Source organism: Salmo salar, chromosome 05, assembly GCF_965601325.2.
Source record: "Salmo salar chromosome 05, fSalSal1, whole genome shotgun sequence".
NCBI classification, from domain to species: domain Eukaryota; kingdom Metazoa; phylum Chordata; class Actinopteri; order Salmoniformes; family Salmonidae; genus Salmo; species Salmo salar.
The window spans coordinates 90,031,036-90,053,379 of NC_138295.1; the positions used below are offsets into that span (position 1 = coordinate 90,031,036).

Sequence of the window (22,344 nt, forward strand, 5' to 3'; positions counted from 1 at the left end):
CCTCACTACACCAGAGAACTCCCATGTTTCATCTTCTCTCTCAGTTGAAGCCTCACTACACCAGAGAACTCCCATGTTTCATCTTCTCTCTCAGTTGAAGCCTCACTACACCAGAGGACTCCCATGTTTCAGCTTCTCTCTCAGTTGAAGCCTCACTACACCAGAGAACTCCCATGTTTCATCTTCTCTCTCAGTTGAAGCCTCACTACACCAGAGAACTCCCATGTTTCATCTTCTCTCTCAGTTGAAGCCTCACTACACCAGAGGACTCCCATGTTTCATCTTCTCTCTCAGTTGAAGCCTCACTACACCAGAGAACTCCCATGTTTCATCTTCTCTCTCAGTTGAAGCCTCACTACACCAGAGGACTCCCATGTTTCAGCTTCTCTCTCAGTTGAAGCTTCACTACACCAGAGGACTCCCATGTTTCAGTTTCTCTCTCAGTTGAAGCCTCACTACACCAGAGGACTCCCATGTTTCATCTTCTCTCTCAGTTGAAGCCTCACTACACTAGAGAACTCTCATGTTTCATCTTCTCTCTCAGTTGAAGCCTCACTACACCAGAGAACTCCCATGTTTCATCTTCTCTCTCAGTTGAAGCCTCACTACACCAGAGGACTCCCATGTTTCAGCTTCTCTCTCAGTTGAAGCCTCACTACACCAGAGGACTCCCATGTTTCAGTTTCTCTCTCAGTTGAAGCCTCACTACACCAGAGGACTCCCATGTTTCATCTTCTCTCTCAGTTGAAGCCTCACAACACCAGAGAACTCCCATGTTTCATCTTCTCTCTCAGTTGAAGCCTCACTACACCAGATAACTCCCATGTTTCATCTTCTCTCTCAGTTGAAGCTTCACTACACCAGAGGACTCCCATGTTTCAGCTTGTCTCTCAGTTGAAGCCTCACTACACCAGACGACTCCCATGTTTCATCTTCTCTCTCAGTTGAAGCCTCACTACACCAGAGGACTCCCATGTTTCAGTTTCTCTCTCAGTTGAAGCCTCACTACACCAGAGGACTCCCATGTTTCATCTTCTCTCTCAGTTGAAGCCTCACTACACCAGAGGACTCCCATGTTTCAGTTTCTCTCTCAGTTGAAGCCTCACTACACCAGAGGACTCCCATGTTTCATCTTCTCTCTCAGTTGAAGCCTCACTACACCAGAGAACTCCCATGTTTCATCTTCTCTTTCACATTGTTTGTATTACACACACACACACACACACACACACACACACACACACACACACACACACACACACACACACACACACACACACACACACACACACACACACACACACGCAATTATGTTATATCTAGTGACAGAAGTGACCTCTCATTGAGTCTACTGGCTACTGCCTGGCTGTCATCACATTCACCTGTGTGTGTGTGTGTGTGTGTGTGTGTGTGTGTGTGTGTGTGTGTGTGTGTGTGTGTGTGTGTGATCAGCAGACAGTCTGGACTACAACACTCTGCAAATTGACTGGTGGTTGTGTCATCAGAGAAGCTCTCATGACTACACCAGCTGTTAGTAGTAGTGAGGCCACACACACACACACACGCACGCACGCACGCACGCACGCACGCACGCACGCACGCACACACACACACACACACACACACACACACACACACACACACACACACACTGTGATGACAGAGTGAACCATCTACTCCTCGCCCTAATACAGTTTAGAAAACAGTTTTCTCAACACTCCTATTATCCACTCTGTGAATTTACTGTTTGATTCATTTACTTTGACACAATTCATTATATGAATATGGTCCTTTAACTAGTTTTCCATAAGCTACAGTACAGACGGCCCTACTGGTTGTTCTTAACATACAAGTCATGTTATGAACACAGTCAATCTCACTGTGATATTGTCTAATATTTCTGCTAAAGTTCATATAAACTGTAGTCCATTTAACTGGGCATTCAAGTACCTTGTTCTTGCTTTGATAAGATCAAACATTTTCAGGCGGCAGAGGGAAAAAGACACCTTGTAGACCTCTGTGTATTCTGTAAAAGGTGTTTTGTTCTGTAGCAGTATCTACCTGCCATTCAGTGGAGGTAAAAAGAGCTCTATTCTATTCTGCAATTAAAGTCTCATAAAAAGGCCCCTTTTGTTCCCGGTTGTTTTATTCATCCAGAAGTTACTCACGTCAAATTAGCCATTTTCTTCTCTCAGCTCAATAAGAGCAGCTAACAAAGCTCTCCATTCTGTACCCATGTTAATAATATAACTATCTCTAATGGCTGTGTCTAGTTAACAGGCTGACAACACAAAGACTTGGTTATTATTACACCTGACAATAGGGCAGATAGATTTAATGTTATTTCAGAATTCAGAGACATCCTGGCTTCTATAATGTCTTCCATTGTATGGATAATAACTGAAGAAGAAATGACTTGCACCCAACCATTAGGTTGAGATTCTCTAAATGACTTGGGGTTTCTACCAGCTGGGTTTCTATGGGGACGTTGGTTCATTCAGAAAGCTCATTCGGCCCGTTTTTCTACGAGCAAGCAGGATGGAGTAGAGACATACTGCCCAAACCACATGCATTAACAGGAAAATGTGGTCGATGAGTAAGAACACGACCCAACCATGATACATTTGTAGATGCTATTTCTATTTCAAAGCAGTCAATATTCTCTCGTGCTATATTTTACAAATACATTCATTATCAAAAAGGAAATCTTGCAAGTTAATTATTCAGATTCAGTTTGAGCTCATGTCTTTTGTAGCAAGAACAATCCCCACAGGAAGTACAGACAACTAGGCAGGAAGTACAGACAACTAGGCAGGACGTACAGACTCCTAGACAGGAAGTACAGACTCCTAGGCAGGAAGTACAGACTCCTAGGCATGAAGTACAGACTCCTAGACAGGAAGTACAGACTCCTAGACAGGAAGTACAGACTACTAGGCAGGAAGTACAGACTCCTAGGCATGAAGTACAGACTCCTAGACAGGAAGTACAGACTCCTAGACAGGAAGTACAGACTACTAGGCAGGAAGTACAGACCCCTAGGCATGAAGTACAGACTCCTAGGCAGAAAGTACAGACTCCTAGGCAGGAAGTACAGATTCCTAGGCAGGAAGTACAGACTCCTAGGCAGGAAGTACAGACTCCTAGGCATGAAGTACAGACTCCTAGGCAGGAAGTACAGACCCCTAGACAGGAAGTACAGACTCCTAGACAGGAAGTACAGACTCCTAGGCAGGAAGTACAGACTCATAGGTATAGCAATAATCATAAACATAATGAACCCCTCCTAGTTTTATTTTCCACTCTACTAAAATGGAACATTTCTATTTTGGAACAGAGTTAAAAACATACAGGTACAGAATCTAATGATTCTGGTTACGAGAGAACTTTTCCTCATTACTTACACGTCACTGTCATTGACTCATTCAGTTATCAGGATATTGGTTTAGTTGAGTTTCTAAATGTACACACGCGCACACACACACACACACACACACACACACACACACACACACACACACACACACACACACACACACACACACACACACACACACACACACACACACACACACACACACACACAGAGCAGGGTTATTACAGTTCCAGCAGAAGGAAGCAGGGTAGAGCAGAGGTCTGCTGTAATGATAAGCTCAAAGACAGTACGGGGTTTGAGTCAGAGGAGGCTAACCTGTTGGGGCTAGGGGGCAGTATTTGCACGGCCGGATAAAAAACGTACCCGATTTAAACTGGTTACTACTCTTGCCCAGAAATGAGAATATGCATATAATTAGTAGATTTGGATAGAAAACACTCTAAAGTTTATAAAACTGTTTGAATGGTGTCTGTGAGTATAACATAACTCATATGGCAGGCCAAAACCTGAGAAGATTCATACAGGAAGTGCCCTGTCTGACAATTTGTTCTCCATCTGTGGCATCTCTATCGAAAATACAGCATCTCTGCTGTAACGTGACATTTTCTAAGGCTTCCATTGGCTCTCAGAAGGCGCCAGAAAGTGGAATGACGTCTCTCCTGTCTCTGGGCGAAAAACAGCAGGAGATTTTGTGAGTTGTCAGGCTAGGAACAGTGACACTGGAGATGCGCGTTCATGTGAATTCTCAATTTTTTTCTTTCAGCCTTTGAATGAATACAACGTCGCCCGGTTGGAATATTATCGCTATTTTACGAGAAAAATAGCATAAAAATTGATTTTAAACAGCATTTGACATGCTTCAAAGTACGGTAATGGAATATTTTGAATTTTTTTGTCACGAAATGCGCTCGCGCTTCACCCTTCGGATACTGACCTGAAAGCATGAACAAACGGAGCTATTTGAATATAACTATGGATTATTTGGAACCAAAACAACATTTGTTGTTGAAGTAGAAGTCCTGGGAGTGCATTCTGACGAAGAACAGCAAAGATAATCACATTATTCTTATAGTAAATCTGAGTTTGGTGAGGGCCAAACTTGGTGGGTGTCAAATTAGCTAAATTCATCGGAAGTTTGCGGTGGGTATGCTAGTTCTGAACATCACATGCTAATGTAAAAAGCTGGTTTTTGATATAAATATGAACTTGATTGAACAAAAGATGCATGTATTGTATAACATAATGTCCTAGGAGTGTCATCTGATGAAGATCATCAAAGGTTAGTGCTGCATTTAGCTGTGGTTTTGGTTTTTGTGACATATATGCTTGTGTGATTATTTTTGGCAGGGTACTCTCCTGACATAATCTAATGTTTTGCTTTCGCTGTAAAGCCTTTTTGAAATCGGACAATATGGTTAGATTAACGAGAGTCTTGTCTTTAAAATGGTGTAAAATAGTCATATGTTTGAGAAATTGAAGTTATAGCATTTTGGAGGTATTTGTATTTCGCGCCACGTGAATCCACTGGCTTTAACCTCCCTTGCCCAGGGAGATTAAAAAAAGAACAGGGCCTGTCCTCGTGTTTCAGGGGAGGTTTCTTTACTTCATTCCTTAAAGAACAGGGCCTCTACTCGTGTTTCAGTGGAGGTTTCTTTACTTCGTTCCTTAAAGAACAGGGCCTCTATTCGTGTTTCAGTGGAGGTTTCTTTACTTCGCTCCTTAAAGAACAGGGCCTGTCCTCGTGTTTCAGGGGAGGTTTCTTTACTTTGTTCCTTAAAGAACAGGGCCCGTTCCCGTGTTTCAGTGGAGGTTTCTTTACTTCGTTCCTTAAAGAACATGGCCTCTACTCGTGTTTCAGGGGAGGTTTCTTTACTTCGTTCCTTAAAGAACAGGGCCTGTCCTCGTGTTTCAGTGGAGGTTTCTTTACTTCGCTCCTTAAAGAACAGGACCTGTCCTCGTGTTTCAGGGGAGGTTTCTTTACTTTGTTCCTTAAAGAACAGGGCCCGTTCCCGTGTTTCAGTGGAGGTTTCTTTACTTCGTTCCTTAAAGAACATGGCCTCTACTCGTGTTTCAGGGGAGGTTTCTTTACTTCGTTCCTTAAAGAACAGGGCCTGTCCTCGTGTTTCAGTGGAGGTTTCTTTACTTCGTTCCTTAAAGAACATGGCCTGTCCTCGTGTTTCAGGGGAGGTTTCTTTACTTCGTTCCTTAAAGAACAGGGCCTCTATTCGTGTTTCAGTGGAGGTTTCTTTACTTCGTTCCTTAAAGAACAGGGCCCGTCCTCGTGTTTCAGTGGAGGTTTCTTTACTTCGTTCCTTAAAGAACAGGGCCCGTCCTCATGTTTCAGTGGAGGTTTCTTTACTTCGTTCCTTAAAGAACAGGGCCTCTATTCGTGTTTCAGTGGAGATTTCTTTACTTCATTCCTTAAAGAACAGGGCCTGTCCTCGTGTTTCAGTGGAGGTTTCTTTACTTCGTTCCTTAAAGAACAGGGCCTCTATTCGTGTTTCAGGGGAGGTTTCTTTACTTCGTTCCTTAAAGAACAGGGCCCGTCCTCATGTTTCAGTGGAGGTTTCTTTACTTCGTTCCTTAAAGAACAGGGCCTCTATTCGTGTTTCAGTGGAGGTTTCTTTACTTCATTCCTTAAAGAACAGGGCCTGTCCTCGTGTTTCAGTGGAGGTTTCTTTACTTCGTTCCTTAAAGAACAGGGCCTCTATTCGTGTTTCAGGGGAGGTTTCTTTACTTCATTCCTTAAAGAACAGGGCCCGTCCTCATGTTTCAGTGGAGGTTTCTTTACTTCGTTCCTTAAAGAACAGGGCCTCTATTCGTGTTTCATGGGAGGTTTCTTTACTTCGTTCCTTAATAAAGAACAGGGCCCGTTCTCGTGTTTCAGTGGAGGTTTCTTTACTTCGTTCCTTAAAGAACAGGGCCTGTCCTCGTGTTTCAGTGGAGGTTTCTTTACTTCGTTCCTTAAAGAACATGGCCTGTCCTCGTGTTTCAGGGGAGGTTTCTGAGGGGAGGACGGCTCATAATAATAGCCAGAATGGAGTTGATGGAACGGCATCAAACACATGGAAACCATGGAAACCATTTGTTTGATGTATTTGATACCATTCCACTCATTCTGCTCCAGCCATTACCACGAGCTCCGTCCTCCCCAATTAAGGTTCCACCAGCCTCCTGTGTCGTGTTTGTACACCTTTTGAGTACATCTTTGTCATATTATCCTCTGAAACCTTCCCTTGGATTGATGTAAAACGAACAGTGAAGGCCCAAACTGTTTATCAGCGGATACGTTTAGAGCTCCATAGTTCAGGATTATAAACTGTTAAAACCTATTATATTTATGCAATATATTGCCACTTCTCCTTAGAGATTGATGTAATGCAGTCAGACAGATCACTGTTGGTGGAAGCATATCCCTGCCTTTTGCAGTGAGTAAATGGTTGACATCAGTGTTGTTCACATGGCCCTGTAATTTAAACTAAGGTCTCCATACAGTCTGATACATTTGTTTATAGCAGGGCAATAATAGCTATGTTATTCATGTCTACTGTGACTCGTGATCAATGCTGTGGATTTAACGTGATTCACAGATTGTGTCTATGAAACACTTTAACCACCAAATGACCAATGAATCCCATGTCCCAGAGCTGTGGTCTTTGGTTGGATTAGGCCTCTTGTGTGGTGTGGAATACTTCTAATGACTCTAATCTCTCAGCTGTTGGCCAGGTTCACATCCATACTTTGGAGCGATCCATCTAATCCTCTCAAACAATGCCAACCAACGTTTTTCCATGGAGGTGCAATATCTTTGAGTTCACAGAAAGTGTTAAACTGGGTACAAGGTATGATGTGTGTTGTGACTCATAGAAGTGAGTTCAGAACACGTTATAGAATGAATTAACACTTATAACAGACCTGGACCACTAACAGACCTGGACCACTAACAGAACTGGACCACTAACAGAACTGGACCACTAATAGAACTGGACCACTAACAGAACTGGACCACTAATAGAACTGGACCACTGATAGAACTGTATAATATAATTGGACCACCAATAGAACTGGACCACCAATAGAACTGGACCACTAATAGAACTGGACCACTAATAGAACTGTATAATAGAACTGTATAATAGAACTGTATAATAGAACTGGACCACTAATAGAACTATATAATAGAACTGGACCACTAATAGAACTGTATAATAGAACTATATAATAGAACTGGACCACTAATAGATCTGTATAATAGAACTGTATAATAGAACTGTATAATAGAACTGGACCACTAATAGAACTGTATAATAGAACTGGACCACTAATAGAACTGGACCACTAATAGAACTGTGTAATATAATTGGACAACTAATAGAACTGGACCACTAATAGAACTGTGTAATATAATTGGACCACTAATATAACTGTATAATAGAACTGGACCACTAATAGAACTGTATAATATAATTGGACCACTAATAGAACTGGACCACTAATAGAACTGTATAATATAATTGAACCACTAATAGATCTGGACCACTAATAGAACTGGACCACTAATAGAACTGGACCACTAATAGAACTGTATAATATAATTGGACCACTAATAGAACTGGACCACTAATAGAACTGGACCACTAATAGAACTGTATAATATAATTGGAACACTAATAGAACTGGACCACTAATAGAACTGGACCACTAATAGAACTGAGTAATATAATTGGACCACTAATAGAACTGGACCTCTAATAGAACTCTATAATAGAACTGGACCACTAATAGAACTGGAACACTAATAGAACTGTGTAATATAATTGGACCACTAATAGAACTGGACCACTAATAGAACTGTGTAATATAATTGGACCACTAATAGAACTGGACCACTAATAGAACTGTGTAATATAATTGGACCACTAATAGAACTGGACCACTAATAGAACTGGACCACTAATAGAACTGTGTAATATAATTGGACCACTAATAGAACTGGACCACTAATAGAACTGTATAATATAATTGGACCACTAATAGAACTGGACCACTAATAGAACTGTGTAATATAATTGGACCACTAATAGAACTGGACCACTAATAGAACTGGAACACTAATAGAACTGTGTAATATAATTGGACCACTAATAGAACTGGACCACTAATAGAACTGTGTAATATAATTGGACCACTAATAGAACTGGACCACTAATAGAACTGGACCACTAATAGAACTGTGTAATATAATTGGACCACTAATAGAACTGGACCACTAATAGAACTGTATAATATAATTGGACCACTAATAGAACTGGACCACTAATAGAACTGGACCACTAATAGAACTGGAACACTAATAGAACTGTGTAATATAATTGGACCACTAATAGAACTGGACCACTAATAGAACTGTGTAATATAATTGGACCACTAATAGAACTGGACCACTAATAGAACTGGACCACTAATAGAACTGTGTAATGTAATTGGACCACTAATAGAACTGGACCACTAATATAACTGTGTAATATAATTGGACCACTAATAGAACTGGACCACTAATAGAACCGGACCACTAATAGAACTGTGTAATATAATTGGACCACTAATAGAACTGGACCTCTAATAGAACTCTATAATAGAACTGGACCACTAATAGAACTGGACCACTAATAGAACCGGACCACTAATAGAACTGTGTAATATAATTGGACCACTAATAGAACTGGACCACTAATAGAACTGGAACACTAATAGAACTGTGTAATATAATTGGACAACTAATAGAACTGGACCACTAATAAAACTGTGTAATATAATTGGACCACTAATAGAACTGGACCACTAATAGAACTGGACCACTAATAGAACTGGACCACTAATAGAACTGGACCACTAATAGAACTGTGTAATATAATTGGACCACTAATAGAACTGGACCTCTAATAGAACTGTACCACTAATAGAACTGGACCACTAATAGAACTGTATAATAGAACTGGACCACTAATAGAACTGTATAATAGAACTGGACCACTAATAGAACTGGACCACTAATAGAACTGTGTAATATAATTGGACCACTAATAGAACTGGACCACTAATAGAACTGTGTAATATAATTGGACCACTAATAGAACTGGACCACTAATAGAACTGTGTAATGTAATTGGACCACTAATAGAACTGGACCACTAATAGAACTGGACCACTAATAGAACTGTGTAATATAATTGGACCACTAATAGAACTGGACCACTAATAGAACTGGAACACTAATAGAACTGTGTAATATAATTGGACCACTAATAGAACTGGACCACTAATAGAACTGGACCACTAATAGAACTGGAACACTAATAGAACTGTGTAATATAATTGGACCACTAATAGAACTGGACCACTAATAGAACTGTGTAATGTAATTGGACCACTAATAGAACTGGACCACTAATAGAACTGGACCACTAATAGAACTGTATAATATAATTGGACCACTAATAGAACTGGACCACTAATAGAACTGTGTAATATAATTGGACCACTAATAGAACTGGACCACTAATAGAACTGGACCACTAATAGAACTGTGTAATATAATTGGACCACTAATAGAACTGGACCACTAATAGAACTGTATAATAGAACTGGACCACTAATAGAACTGGACCACTAATAGAACTGTGTAATATAATTGGACCACTAATAGAACTGGACCACTAATAGAACTGTGTAATATAATTGGACCACTAATAGAACTGGACCACTAATAGAACTGTGTAATATAATTGGACCACTAATAGAACTGGACCACTAATAGAACTGGACCACTAATAGAACTGGACCACTAATAGAACTGTGTAATATAATTGGACCACTAATAGAACTGGAGCACTAATAGAACTGTATAATATAATTGGACCACTAATAGAACTGGACCACTAATAGAACTGTTTAATATAATTGGACCACTAATAGAACTGGACCACTAATAGAACTGTGTAATATAATTGGACCACTAATAGAACTGGACCACTAATATAACTCTATAATAGAACTGGACCACTAATAGAACTGGAACACTAATAGAACTGTGTAATATAATTGGACCACTAATAGAACTGGACCACTAATAGAACTGTGTAATATAATTGGACCACTAATAGAACTGGACCACTAATAGAACTGGAACACTAATAGAACTGTGTAATATAATTGGACCACTAATAGAACTGGACCTCTAATAGAACTCTATAATAGAACTGGACCACTAATAGAACTGGACCACTAATAAAACTGTGTAATATAATTGGACCACTAATAGAACTGGACCACTAATAGAACTGGACCACTAATAGAACTGTATAATAGAACTGGACCACTAATAGAACTGGACCACTAATAGAACTGGACCACTAATAGAACTGGACCACTAATAGAACTGTGTAATATAATTGGACCACTAATAGAACTGGACCACTAATAGAACTGGACCACTAATAGAACTGGACCACTAATAGAACTGTGTAATATAATTGGACCACTAATAGAACTGGACCACTAATAGAACTGTGTAATGTAATTGGACCACTAATAGAACTGGACCACTAATAGAACTGTATAATATAATTGGACCACTAATAGAACTGGACCACTAATAGAACTGTGTAATATAATTGGACCACTAATAGAACTGGACCACTAATAGAACTGGACCACTAATAGAACTGGACCACTAATAGAACTGGACCACTAATAGAACTGTGTAATATAATTAGACCACTAATAGAACTGGACCACTAATAGAACTGTGTAATATAATTGGACCACTAATAGAACTGGACCACTAATAGAACTGGAGCACTAATAGAACTGTGTAATATAATTGGACCACTAATAGAACTGGACCACTAATAGAACTGGACCACTAATAGAACTGTGTAATATAATTGGACCACTAATAGAACTGGACCACTAATAGAACTGGACCACTAATAGAACTGTGTAATATAATTGGACCACTAATAGAACTGGACCACTAATAGAACTGTGTAATGTAATTGGACCACTAATAGAACTGGACCACTAATAGAACTGTATAATATAATTGGACCACTAATAGAACTGGACCACTAATAGAACTGTGTAATATAATTGGACCACTAATAGAACTGGACCACTAATAAAACCGGACCACTAATAGAACTGTGTAATATAATTAGACCACTAATAGAACTGGACCACTAATAGAACTGTGTAATATAATTGGACCACTAATAGAACTGGACCACTAATAGAACTGGACCACTAATAGAACTGTGTAATATAATTGGACCACTAATAGAACTGGACCACTAATAGAACTGTATAATATAATTGGACCACTAATAGAACTGGACCACTAATAGAACTGTGTAATGTAATTGGACCACTAATAGAACTGGACCACTAATAGAACTGTATAATATAATTGGACCACTAATAGAACTGGACCACTAATAGAACTGTGTAATATAATTGGACCACTAATAGAACTGGACCACTAATAAAACCGGACCACTAATAGAACTGTGTAATATAATTAGACCACTAATAGAACTGGACCACTAATAGAACTGTGTAATATAATTGGACCACTAATAGAACTGGACCACTAATAGAACTGGACCACTAATAGAACTGTGTAATATAATTGGACCACTAATAGAACTGGACCACTAATAGAACTGTATAATATAATTGGACCACTAATAGAACTGGACCACTAATAGAACTGTGTAATATAATTGGACCACTAATAGAACTGGACCACTAATATAACTGGACCACTAATAGAACTGTGTAATGTAATTGGACCACTAATAGAACTGGACCACTAATAGAACTGGACCACTAATAGAACTGTATAATATAATTGGACCACTAATAGAACTGGACCACTAATAGAACTGGACCACTAATAGAACTGTGTAATATAATTGGACCACTAATAGAACTGGACCACTAATAGAACTGGACCACTAATAGAACTGTGTAATATAATTGGACCACTAATAGAACTGGACCACTAATAAAACTGTGTAATATAATTGGACCACTAATATAACTGTATAATAGAACTGGACCACTAATAGAACTGTGTAATATAATTGGACCACTAATATAACTGTATAATAGAACTGGACCACTAATAGAACTGGACCACTAATAGAACTGTATAATATAATTGAACCACTAATAGAACTGGACCACTAATAGAACTATATAATAGAACTGGACCACTAATAGAACTGTGTAATATAATTGGACCACTAATATAACTGTATAATAGAACTGGACCACTAATAGAACTGGACCACTAATAGAACTGTATAATAGAATTGAACCACTAATAGATCTGGACCACTAATAGAACTGGACCACTAATAGAACTGGACCACTAATAGAACTGGACCACTAATAGAACTGTATAATATAATTGGACCACTAATAGAACTGGACCACTAATAGAACTATATAATAGAACTGGACCACTAATAGAACTGTGTAATATAATTGGACCACTAATAGAACTGGACCACTAATAGAACTGGACCAGTAATAGAACTGTGTAATATAATTGGACCACTAATAGAACTGGACCACTAATAGAACTGTATAATATAATTGGACCACTAATAGAACTGGACCACTAATAGAACTGTGTAATATAATTGGACCACTAATAGAACTGGACCACTAATAGAACTGTGTAATATAATTGGACCACTAATAGAACTGGACCACTAATAGAACTGTGTAATGTAATTGGACCACTAATAGAACTGGACCACTAATAGAACTGGACCACTAATAGAACTGTGTAATATAATTGGACCACTAATAGAACTGGACCACTAATAGAACTGGACCACTAATAGAACTGGACCACTAATAGAACTGTGTAATATAATTGGACCACTAATAGAACTGGACCACTAATAGAACTGTGTAATATAATTGGACCACTAATAGAACTGGACCACTAATAGAACTGGACCACTAATAGAACTGGACCACTAATAGAACTGGACCACTAATAGAACTGGACCACTAATAGAACTGTATAATATAATTGGACCACTAATAGAACTGTATAATATAATTGGACCACTAATAGAACTGTATAATATAATTGGACCACTAATATAACTGTGTAATATAATTGGACCACTAATAGATCTGGACCACTAATAGAACTGGACCACTAATAGAACTGGACCACTAATAGAACTGTGTAATATAATTGGACCACTAATAGAACTGGACCTCTAATAGAACTCTATAATAGAACTGGCCCACTAATAGAACTGGACCACTAATAGAACTGGACCTCTAATAGAACTGTGTAATATAATTGGACCACTAATAGAACTGGACCACTAATAGAACTGGACCACTAATAGAACTGTATAATATAATTGGACCACTAATAGAACTGGACCACTAATAGAACTGTGTAATATAATTGGACCACTAATAGAACTGGACCACTAATAGAACTGGAGCACTAATAGAACTGTGTAATGTAATTGGACCACTAATAGAACTGGACCACTAATAGAACTGGACCACTAATAGAACTGGACCACTAATAGAACTGTATAATAGAACTGGACCACTAATAGAACTGTGTAATGTAATTGGACCACTAATAGAACTGGACCACTAATAGAACTGTGTAATATAATTGGACCACTAATAGAACTGGACCACTAATAAAACCGGACCACTAATAGAACTGTGTAATATAATTGGACCACTAATAGAACTGGACCTCTAATAGAACTCTATAATAGAACTGGACCACTAATAGAACTGGACCACTAATAGAACTGGACCACTAATAGAACTGTATAATAGAACTGGACCACTAATAGAACTGGACCACTAATAGAACTGGACCACTAATAGAACTGTGTAATATAATTGGACCACTAATAGAACTGGACCACTAATAGAACTGGACCACTAATAGAACTGGACCACTAATAGAACTGGACCACTAATAGAACTGGACCACTAATAGAACTGTATAATATAATTGGACCACTAATAGAACTGGACCACTAATAGAACTGTATAATATAATTGGACCACTAATAGAACTGGACCACTAATAGAACTGGACCACTAATAGAACTGTGTAATGTAATTGGACCACTAATAGAACTGGACCACTAATAGAACTGGACCACTAATAGAACTGTGTAATATAATTGGACCACTAATAGAACTGGACCACTAATAGAACTGTATAATATAATTAGACCACTAATAGAACTGGACCACTAATAGAACTGTGTAATATAATTGGACCACTAATAGAACTGGACCACTAATAGAACTGGACCACTAATAGAACTGTATAATATAATTGGACCACTAATAGAACTGGACCACTAATAGAACTGTGTAATATAATTGGACCACTAATAGAACTGGACCACTAATATAACTGGACCACTAATAGAACTGTGTAATGTAATTGGACCACTAATAGAACTGGACCACTAATAGAACTGGACCACTAATAGAACTGTGTAATATAATTGGACCACTAATAGAACTGGACCACTAATAGAACTGGACCACTAATAGAACTGGAGCACTAATAGAACTGGAGCACTAATAGAACTGTGTAATATAATTGGACCACTAATAGAACTGGACCACTAATAGAACTGGAGCACTAATAGAACTGTGTAATATAATTGGACCACTAATAGAACTGGAGCACTAATAGAACTGTGTAATATAATTGGACCACTAATAGAATTGGACCACTAATAGAACTGTATAATAGAACTGGACCACTAATAGAACTGTGTAATATAATTGGACCACTAATAGAACTGGACCACTAATAGAACTGGACCACTAATAGAACTGTGTAATATAATTGGACCACTAATAGAACTGGACCACTAATAGAACTGTGTAATATAATTGGACCACTAATAGAACTGGACCACTAATAGAACTGTATAATATAATTGGACCACTAATAGAACTGGACCACTAATAAAACTGTGTAATATAATTGGACCACTAATAGAACTGGACCACTAATAAAACTGTGTAATATAATTGGACCACTAATAGAACTGGACCACTAATAGAACTGTGTAATATAATTGGACCACTAATAGAACTGGACCACTAATAAAACTGTGTAATATAATTGGACCACTAATAGAACTGTGTAATATAATTGAACCACTAATAGATCTGGACCACTAATAGAACTGGACCACTAATAGAACTGGACCACTAATAGAACTGTGTAATATAATTGGACCACTAATAGAACTGGACCACTAATAGAACTGTGTAATGTAATTGGACCACTAATAGAACTGGACCACTAATAGAACTGTATAATATAATTGGACCACTAATAGAACTGGACCACTAATAGAACTGGACCACTAATAGAACTGGACCACTAATAGAACTGTGTAATATAATTGGACCACTAATAGAACTGGACCACTAATAGAACTGTGTAATATAATTGGACCACTAATAGAATGGACCACTAATAGAACTGGACCACTAATAGAACTGGACCACTAATAGAACTGGACCACTAATAGAACTGTATAATAGAACTGGACCACTAATAGAACTGTGTAATATAATTGGACCACTAATAGAACTGGACCTCTAATAGAACTCTATAATAGAACTGGACCTCTAATAGAACTGGACCACTAATAGAACTGTGTAATATAATTGGACCACTAATAGAACTGGACCTCTAATAGAACTGGACCACTAATAGAACTGTGTAATATAATTGGACCACTAATAGAACTGGACCACTAATATAACTGTATAATAGAACTGGACCACTAATAGAACTGGACCACTAATAGAACTGGACCACTAATAGAACTGTGTAATGTAATTGGACCACTAATAGAACTGGACCACTAATAAAACTGTGTAATGTAATTGGACCACTAATAGAACTGGACCACTAATAAAACTGTGTAATATAATTGGACCACTAATAGAACTGGACCACTAATAGAACTGGACCACTAATAGAACTGTGTAATGTAATTGGACCACTAATAGAACTGGACCACTAATAGAACTCTATAATAGAACTGGACCACTAATAGAACCGGACCACTAATAGAACTGTGTAATATAATTGGACCACTAATAGAACTGGACCACTAATAGAACTGGACCACTAATAGAACTGTATAATAGAACTGGACCACTAATAGAACTGGACCACTAATAGAACTGGACCACTAATAGAACTGGACCACTAATAGAACTGGACCACTAATAGAACTGTATAATATAATTGGACCACTAATAGAACTGGACCACTAATAGAACTGTATAATATAATTGGACCACTAATATAACTGTATAATAGAACTGGACCACTAATAGAACTGGACCACTAATAGAACTGTATAATATAATTGGACCACTAATAGAACTGGACCACTAATAGAACTGTATAATATAATTGGACCACTAATATAACTGTATAATAGAACTGGACCACTAATAGAACTGGACCACTAATAGAACTGTATAATATAATTGGACCACTAATAGAACTGGACCACTAATAGAACTGTATAATATAATTGAACCACTAATAGATCTGGACCACTAATAGAACTGGACCACTAATAGAACTGTATAATATAATTGGACCACTAATAGAACTGGACCACTAATAGAACTGGACCACTAATAGAACTGTATAATATAATTGGACCACTAATAGAACTGGACCACTAATAGAACTGGACCACTAATAGAACTGTATAATAGAACTGGACCACTAATAGAACTGTGTAATATAATTGGACCACTAATAGAACTGGACCACTAATAGAACTGGACCACTAATAGAACTGGACCACTAATAGAACTGTATAATATAATTGGACCACTAATAGAACTGGACCACTAATAGAACTGGACCACTAATAGAACTGTATAATATAATTGGACCACTAATAGAACTGGACCACTAATAGAACTGGACCACTAATAGAACTGTGTAATATAATTGGACCACTAATAGAACTGGACCACTAATAGAACTGGACCACTAATAGAACTGTATAATATAATTGGACCACTAATAGAACTGTATAATATAATTGGACCACTAATAGAACTGGACCACTAATAGAACTGGACCACTAATAGAACTGTATAATATAATTGGACCACTAATAGAACTGGACCACTAATAGAACTGGACCACTAATAGAACTGTATAATATAATTGGACCACTAATAGAACTGGACCACTAATAGAACTGGACCACTAATAGAACTGTATAATATAATTGGACCACTAATAGAACTGGACCACTAATAGAACTGGACCACTAATAGAACTGTATAATATAATTGGACCACTAATAGAACTGGACCACTAATAGAACTGGACCACTAATAGAACTGTATAATATAATTGGACCACTAATAGAACTGGACCACTAATAGAACTGTATAATATAATTGGACCACTAATAGAACTGGACCACTAATAGAACTGTGTAATATAATTGGACCACTAATAGAACTGGACCACTAATAGAACTGGAGCACTAATAGAACTGTGTAATGTAATTGGACCACTAATAGAACTGGACCACTAATAGAACTGGACCACTAATAGAACTGGACCACTAATAGAACTGTATAATAGAACTGGACCACTAATAGAACTGGAGCACTAATAGAACTGTGTAATATAATTAGACCACTAATAGAACTGGACCACTAATAGAACTGTGTAATATAATTGGACCACTAATAGAACTGGACCACTAATAGAACTGGGCCACTAATAGAACTGTGTAATATAATTGGACCACTAATAGAACTGGACCACTAATAGAACTGGACCACTAATAAAACTGTGTAATATAATTGGACCACTAATAAAACTGTGTAATATAATTGGACCACTAATAGAACTGTGTAATATAATTGGACCACTAATAGAACTGGACCACTAATAGAACTGTGTAATATAATTGGACCACTAATAGAACTGGACCACTAATAGAACTGGACCACTAATAGAACTGTGTAATATAATTGGACCACTAATAGAACTGGACCACTAATAGAACTGGACCACTAATAGAACTGTATAATATAACTGGACCACTAATAGAACTGGACCACTAATAGAACTGGACCACTAATAGAACTGGACCACTAATAGAACTGTGTAATATAATTGCACCACTAATAGAACTGTGTAATATAATTGGACCACTACCTGCCTGGTACAGATTGTGGGGTTACAGCAGGGTCACTTTTTGAGTCTGCATGTCAATCTCCTCTATAGTATCCTAGCTAGCTTTACTGAAGTTACGTTAGCAAGGACTCTTAGCACTATCCTCACCAGAATAACAGCAGTACAGGCATGACCTGTCTACCAATGAAAACATAGGCAATTATTCCTTTGTCTTGTTGGTCCAGTGATGTACATGTGGGAAGCCAGCCCCTAGACAGGTTGTGAAAAAGCTTACTCATAATTCTCGTCTCTCATATTTCAGTGAAGTACATGAGAGAAGCCACCCCCTATGTGAAGAAGGGTTCTCCTGTGTCAGAGATAGGCTGGGAGACGCCCCCACCTGAGTCCCCGAGGCTGGGTAGCCCCCACTGTGACGTCCCCGTCACCCCCACCATGTCCCTACAGGGGGACAGGAGGTACATCCCCTTAAAGATGTGTTACATCACCAGGAGCATGACTTCTCCAGACCCTGAAAACAGGTAAAGTCTCCAGCATCATTCTGCATTACTATTATTCTGTTTCCCCCCGTATATTATTATCCACAGGGGCGTAACGGCAGGGGCGTAACGGCAGGGGGTGCAGAGCTAGGTGGGCTAACACTTCTACAATTAGAATTGATTGGATTTATATTGCTAGTGTTTTGCCAGATGCAGTGCCTTCAGAAAGTATTCATACCCCTTCACTTATTCCACATTTTGTTGTGTTACAGCCTGAATTCAAAATGGATTCCATTGATTTTTTCAGCCCACCCATGTACACACAATAACCCATAATTACAAAGTGAAAACATGTTTTTAGCAAATGTATTGAAAATTAAATACAGAAATATCTCATTTACTTAAGTATTCCCACCACTGAGTCAATAATCAAATGTATTTATAATCAATCAATCACATTTATTTATAAAGCCCTTCTTACATCAGCTGATGTCACAAAGTGCTGTACAGAAACCCAGCCTCAATACATGTTGGAATCACATTTGGCAGTGATTACAGCTGTGAGTCTTTCTGGGTAAGTCTCTAAGAGCTGTGAGTCTTTCTGGGTAAGTCTCTAAGAGCTTTGCTCACCTGGATTGTACAATATTTGCACATTATTATTTTTTTTAATTCTTCAAGCTCTGTCAAGTTGGTTATTGATCATTGCTAGACAGCCATTTTCAAGTCTTGCCATAGATTTTCAAACCTATATAAGTCAAAACTGTAACTAGGCCACTCAGGAACATTCACTGACTTCTTGGTTAGCAACTCCAGGATATATTTGGCCTTATGTTTTAAGTTATTGTCCTGCTGTGAGGTCAACTTGTCTCCCAGTGTCTGTTGGAAAGCAGACTGAACAAGGTTTTCATCTAAGATTTTGCTTGTGCTTAGCTCTATTCTGTTTACTTTATCCTGAAATCTACATAATCCTTGCCGATGACAAGCATACCCATAACATGATGCAGCCACCACCATGCTTGAAAATAGGAAGCATGGTACTCATTAATGTGTTGTGTTCGATTTGCCCCAGACATAACACTTTGTATTCAGGACATGAAGTTAATTTCTTTGCCACATTTTTTGCAGTTTTACTTTAGTGCCTTATTGCAAACAGGATGCATGTTTTGGAATATTTGTATTCTGTACTGCCTTCTTTTCACGCTGTCATTTAGGTTAGTGTAATTAATATCTTCACCATGCTCAAAGGGACATTCAATGTCTACTTCCCCCCCATCTACCAATAGGTGCCCTTCTTTGCGAGGCATTGGAAAACCTCCCTGGTCTTTGTGGTTGAATCTGTGTTTGAAATTCACTGCTCGACTGAGGAACCTTACAGATAATTGTATGTGTGGGGTACAGAGATGAGGTAGTCATTCAAAAATAATCTTAGAAACTATTATTGCACACAGAGTCCATGCAACTTATTATGTGACTTGTTAAGCATATCTTTACTCCTGAACTTATTTAGGCTTGCCATAACAAAGGGGTTGAATTGACTCAAGACATTTCACCGTTGCATTTTTAAATATTTCGTAAAACATAATTCCACTTTGATATAATGGGGTATGGTGTGTAGACCGGTGACACAAAATCTCAATTTAATCCATTTTGAATCCAGACTGTAACACAACAAAATGTGTAAAAAGACAAGGGGTGTGAATCCTTTCTGCAGGCGCTGGAATAAAAGCAACACATTACATTGTGAGGGGGGAGGGACTCATCTCATCCACCACCAATGAGTAACTCCCACCTCTCCCACGTAACTCCCATCTCTCCCACGTGTTTTTCCTGGGATGGTCGTCTCGGTGACAGTCACAGTGGATTAACTGCTATAGTTCTCAACGCTCAGTGTTCAGAGTTTAAGAGATGTTACCTTAATTAACCAGCATAGAGAAACGGTTTCTATCTGACACACATAGTCTACCTTAATTAACCAGCATAGAGAAACGGTTTCTATTCAACACACATAGCCTACCTTAATTAACCAGCATAGAGAAACGGTTTCTATCTGACACACATAGTCTACCTTAATTAACCAGCATAGAGAAACGGTTTCTATTCAACACACATAGCCTACCTTAATTAACCAGCATAGAGAAACGGTTTCTATTCAACACACATAGCCTACCTTAATTAACCAGCATAGAGAAACGGTTTCTATCTGACACACATAGTCTACCTTAATTAACCAGCATAGAGAAACGGTTTCTATTCAACACACATAGCCTACCTTAATTAACCAGCATAGAGAAACGGTTTCTATCTGACACACATAGTCTACCTTAATTAACCAGCATAGAGAAACGGTTTCTATTCAACACACATAGCCTACCTTAATTAACCAGCATAGAGAAACGGTTTCTATTCAACACACATAGCCTACCTTAATTAACCAGCATAGAGAAACGGTTTCTATTCAACACACATAGTCTACCTTAATTAACCAGCATAGAGAAACGGTTTCTATCTGACACACATAGCCTACCTTAATTAACCAGCATAGAGAAACGGTTTCTATTCAACACACATAGTCTACCTTAATTAACCAGCATAGAGAAACGGTTTCTATCTGACACACATAGTCTACCTTAATTAACCAGTATAGAGAAACGGTTTCTATTCAACACACATAGTCTACCTTAATTAACCAGCATAGAGAAACGGTTTCTATTCAACACACATAGTCTACCTTAATTAACCAGCATAGAGAAACGGTTTCTATCTGACACACATAGTCTACCTTAATTAACCAGCATAGAGAAACGGTTTCTATCTGACACACATAGTCTACCTTAATTAACCAGCATAGAGAAACGGTTTCTATTCAACACACATAGTCTACCTTAATTAACCAGCATAGAGAAACGGTTTCTATCTGACACACATAGCCTACCTTAATTAACCAGCATAGAGAAACGGTTTCTATCTGACACACATAGCCTACCTTAATTAACCAGCATAGAGAAACGGTTTCTATCTGACACACATAGCCTACCTTAATTAACCAGCATAGAGAAACGGTTTCTATTCAACACACATAGCCTACCTTAATTAACCAGCATAGAGAAACGGTTTCTATCTGACACACATAGCCTACCTTAATTAACCAGCATAGAGAAACGGTTTCTATCTGACACACATAGCCTACCTTA

General features: G+C 38.3%; 1 protein-coding gene across 2 annotated transcripts in view; it reads left to right on the forward strand.

Moving 5' to 3' along the window:
- The window catches only part of LOC100380850 (beta-1-syntrophin), a 98,352-nt gene that overhangs the window by 3,398 nt on the left and 72,610 nt on the right, over positions 1-22,344 (forward strand). For both annotated transcript variants that reach the window (XM_045719287.2, XM_045719286.2), the window contains exon 2: positions 18,979-19,195. In XM_045719287.2, the coding sequence (XP_045575243.1) occupies positions 18,979-19,195 (217 nt within the window). The remainder of the gene's footprint in view (positions 1-18,978; positions 19,196-22,344) is intronic.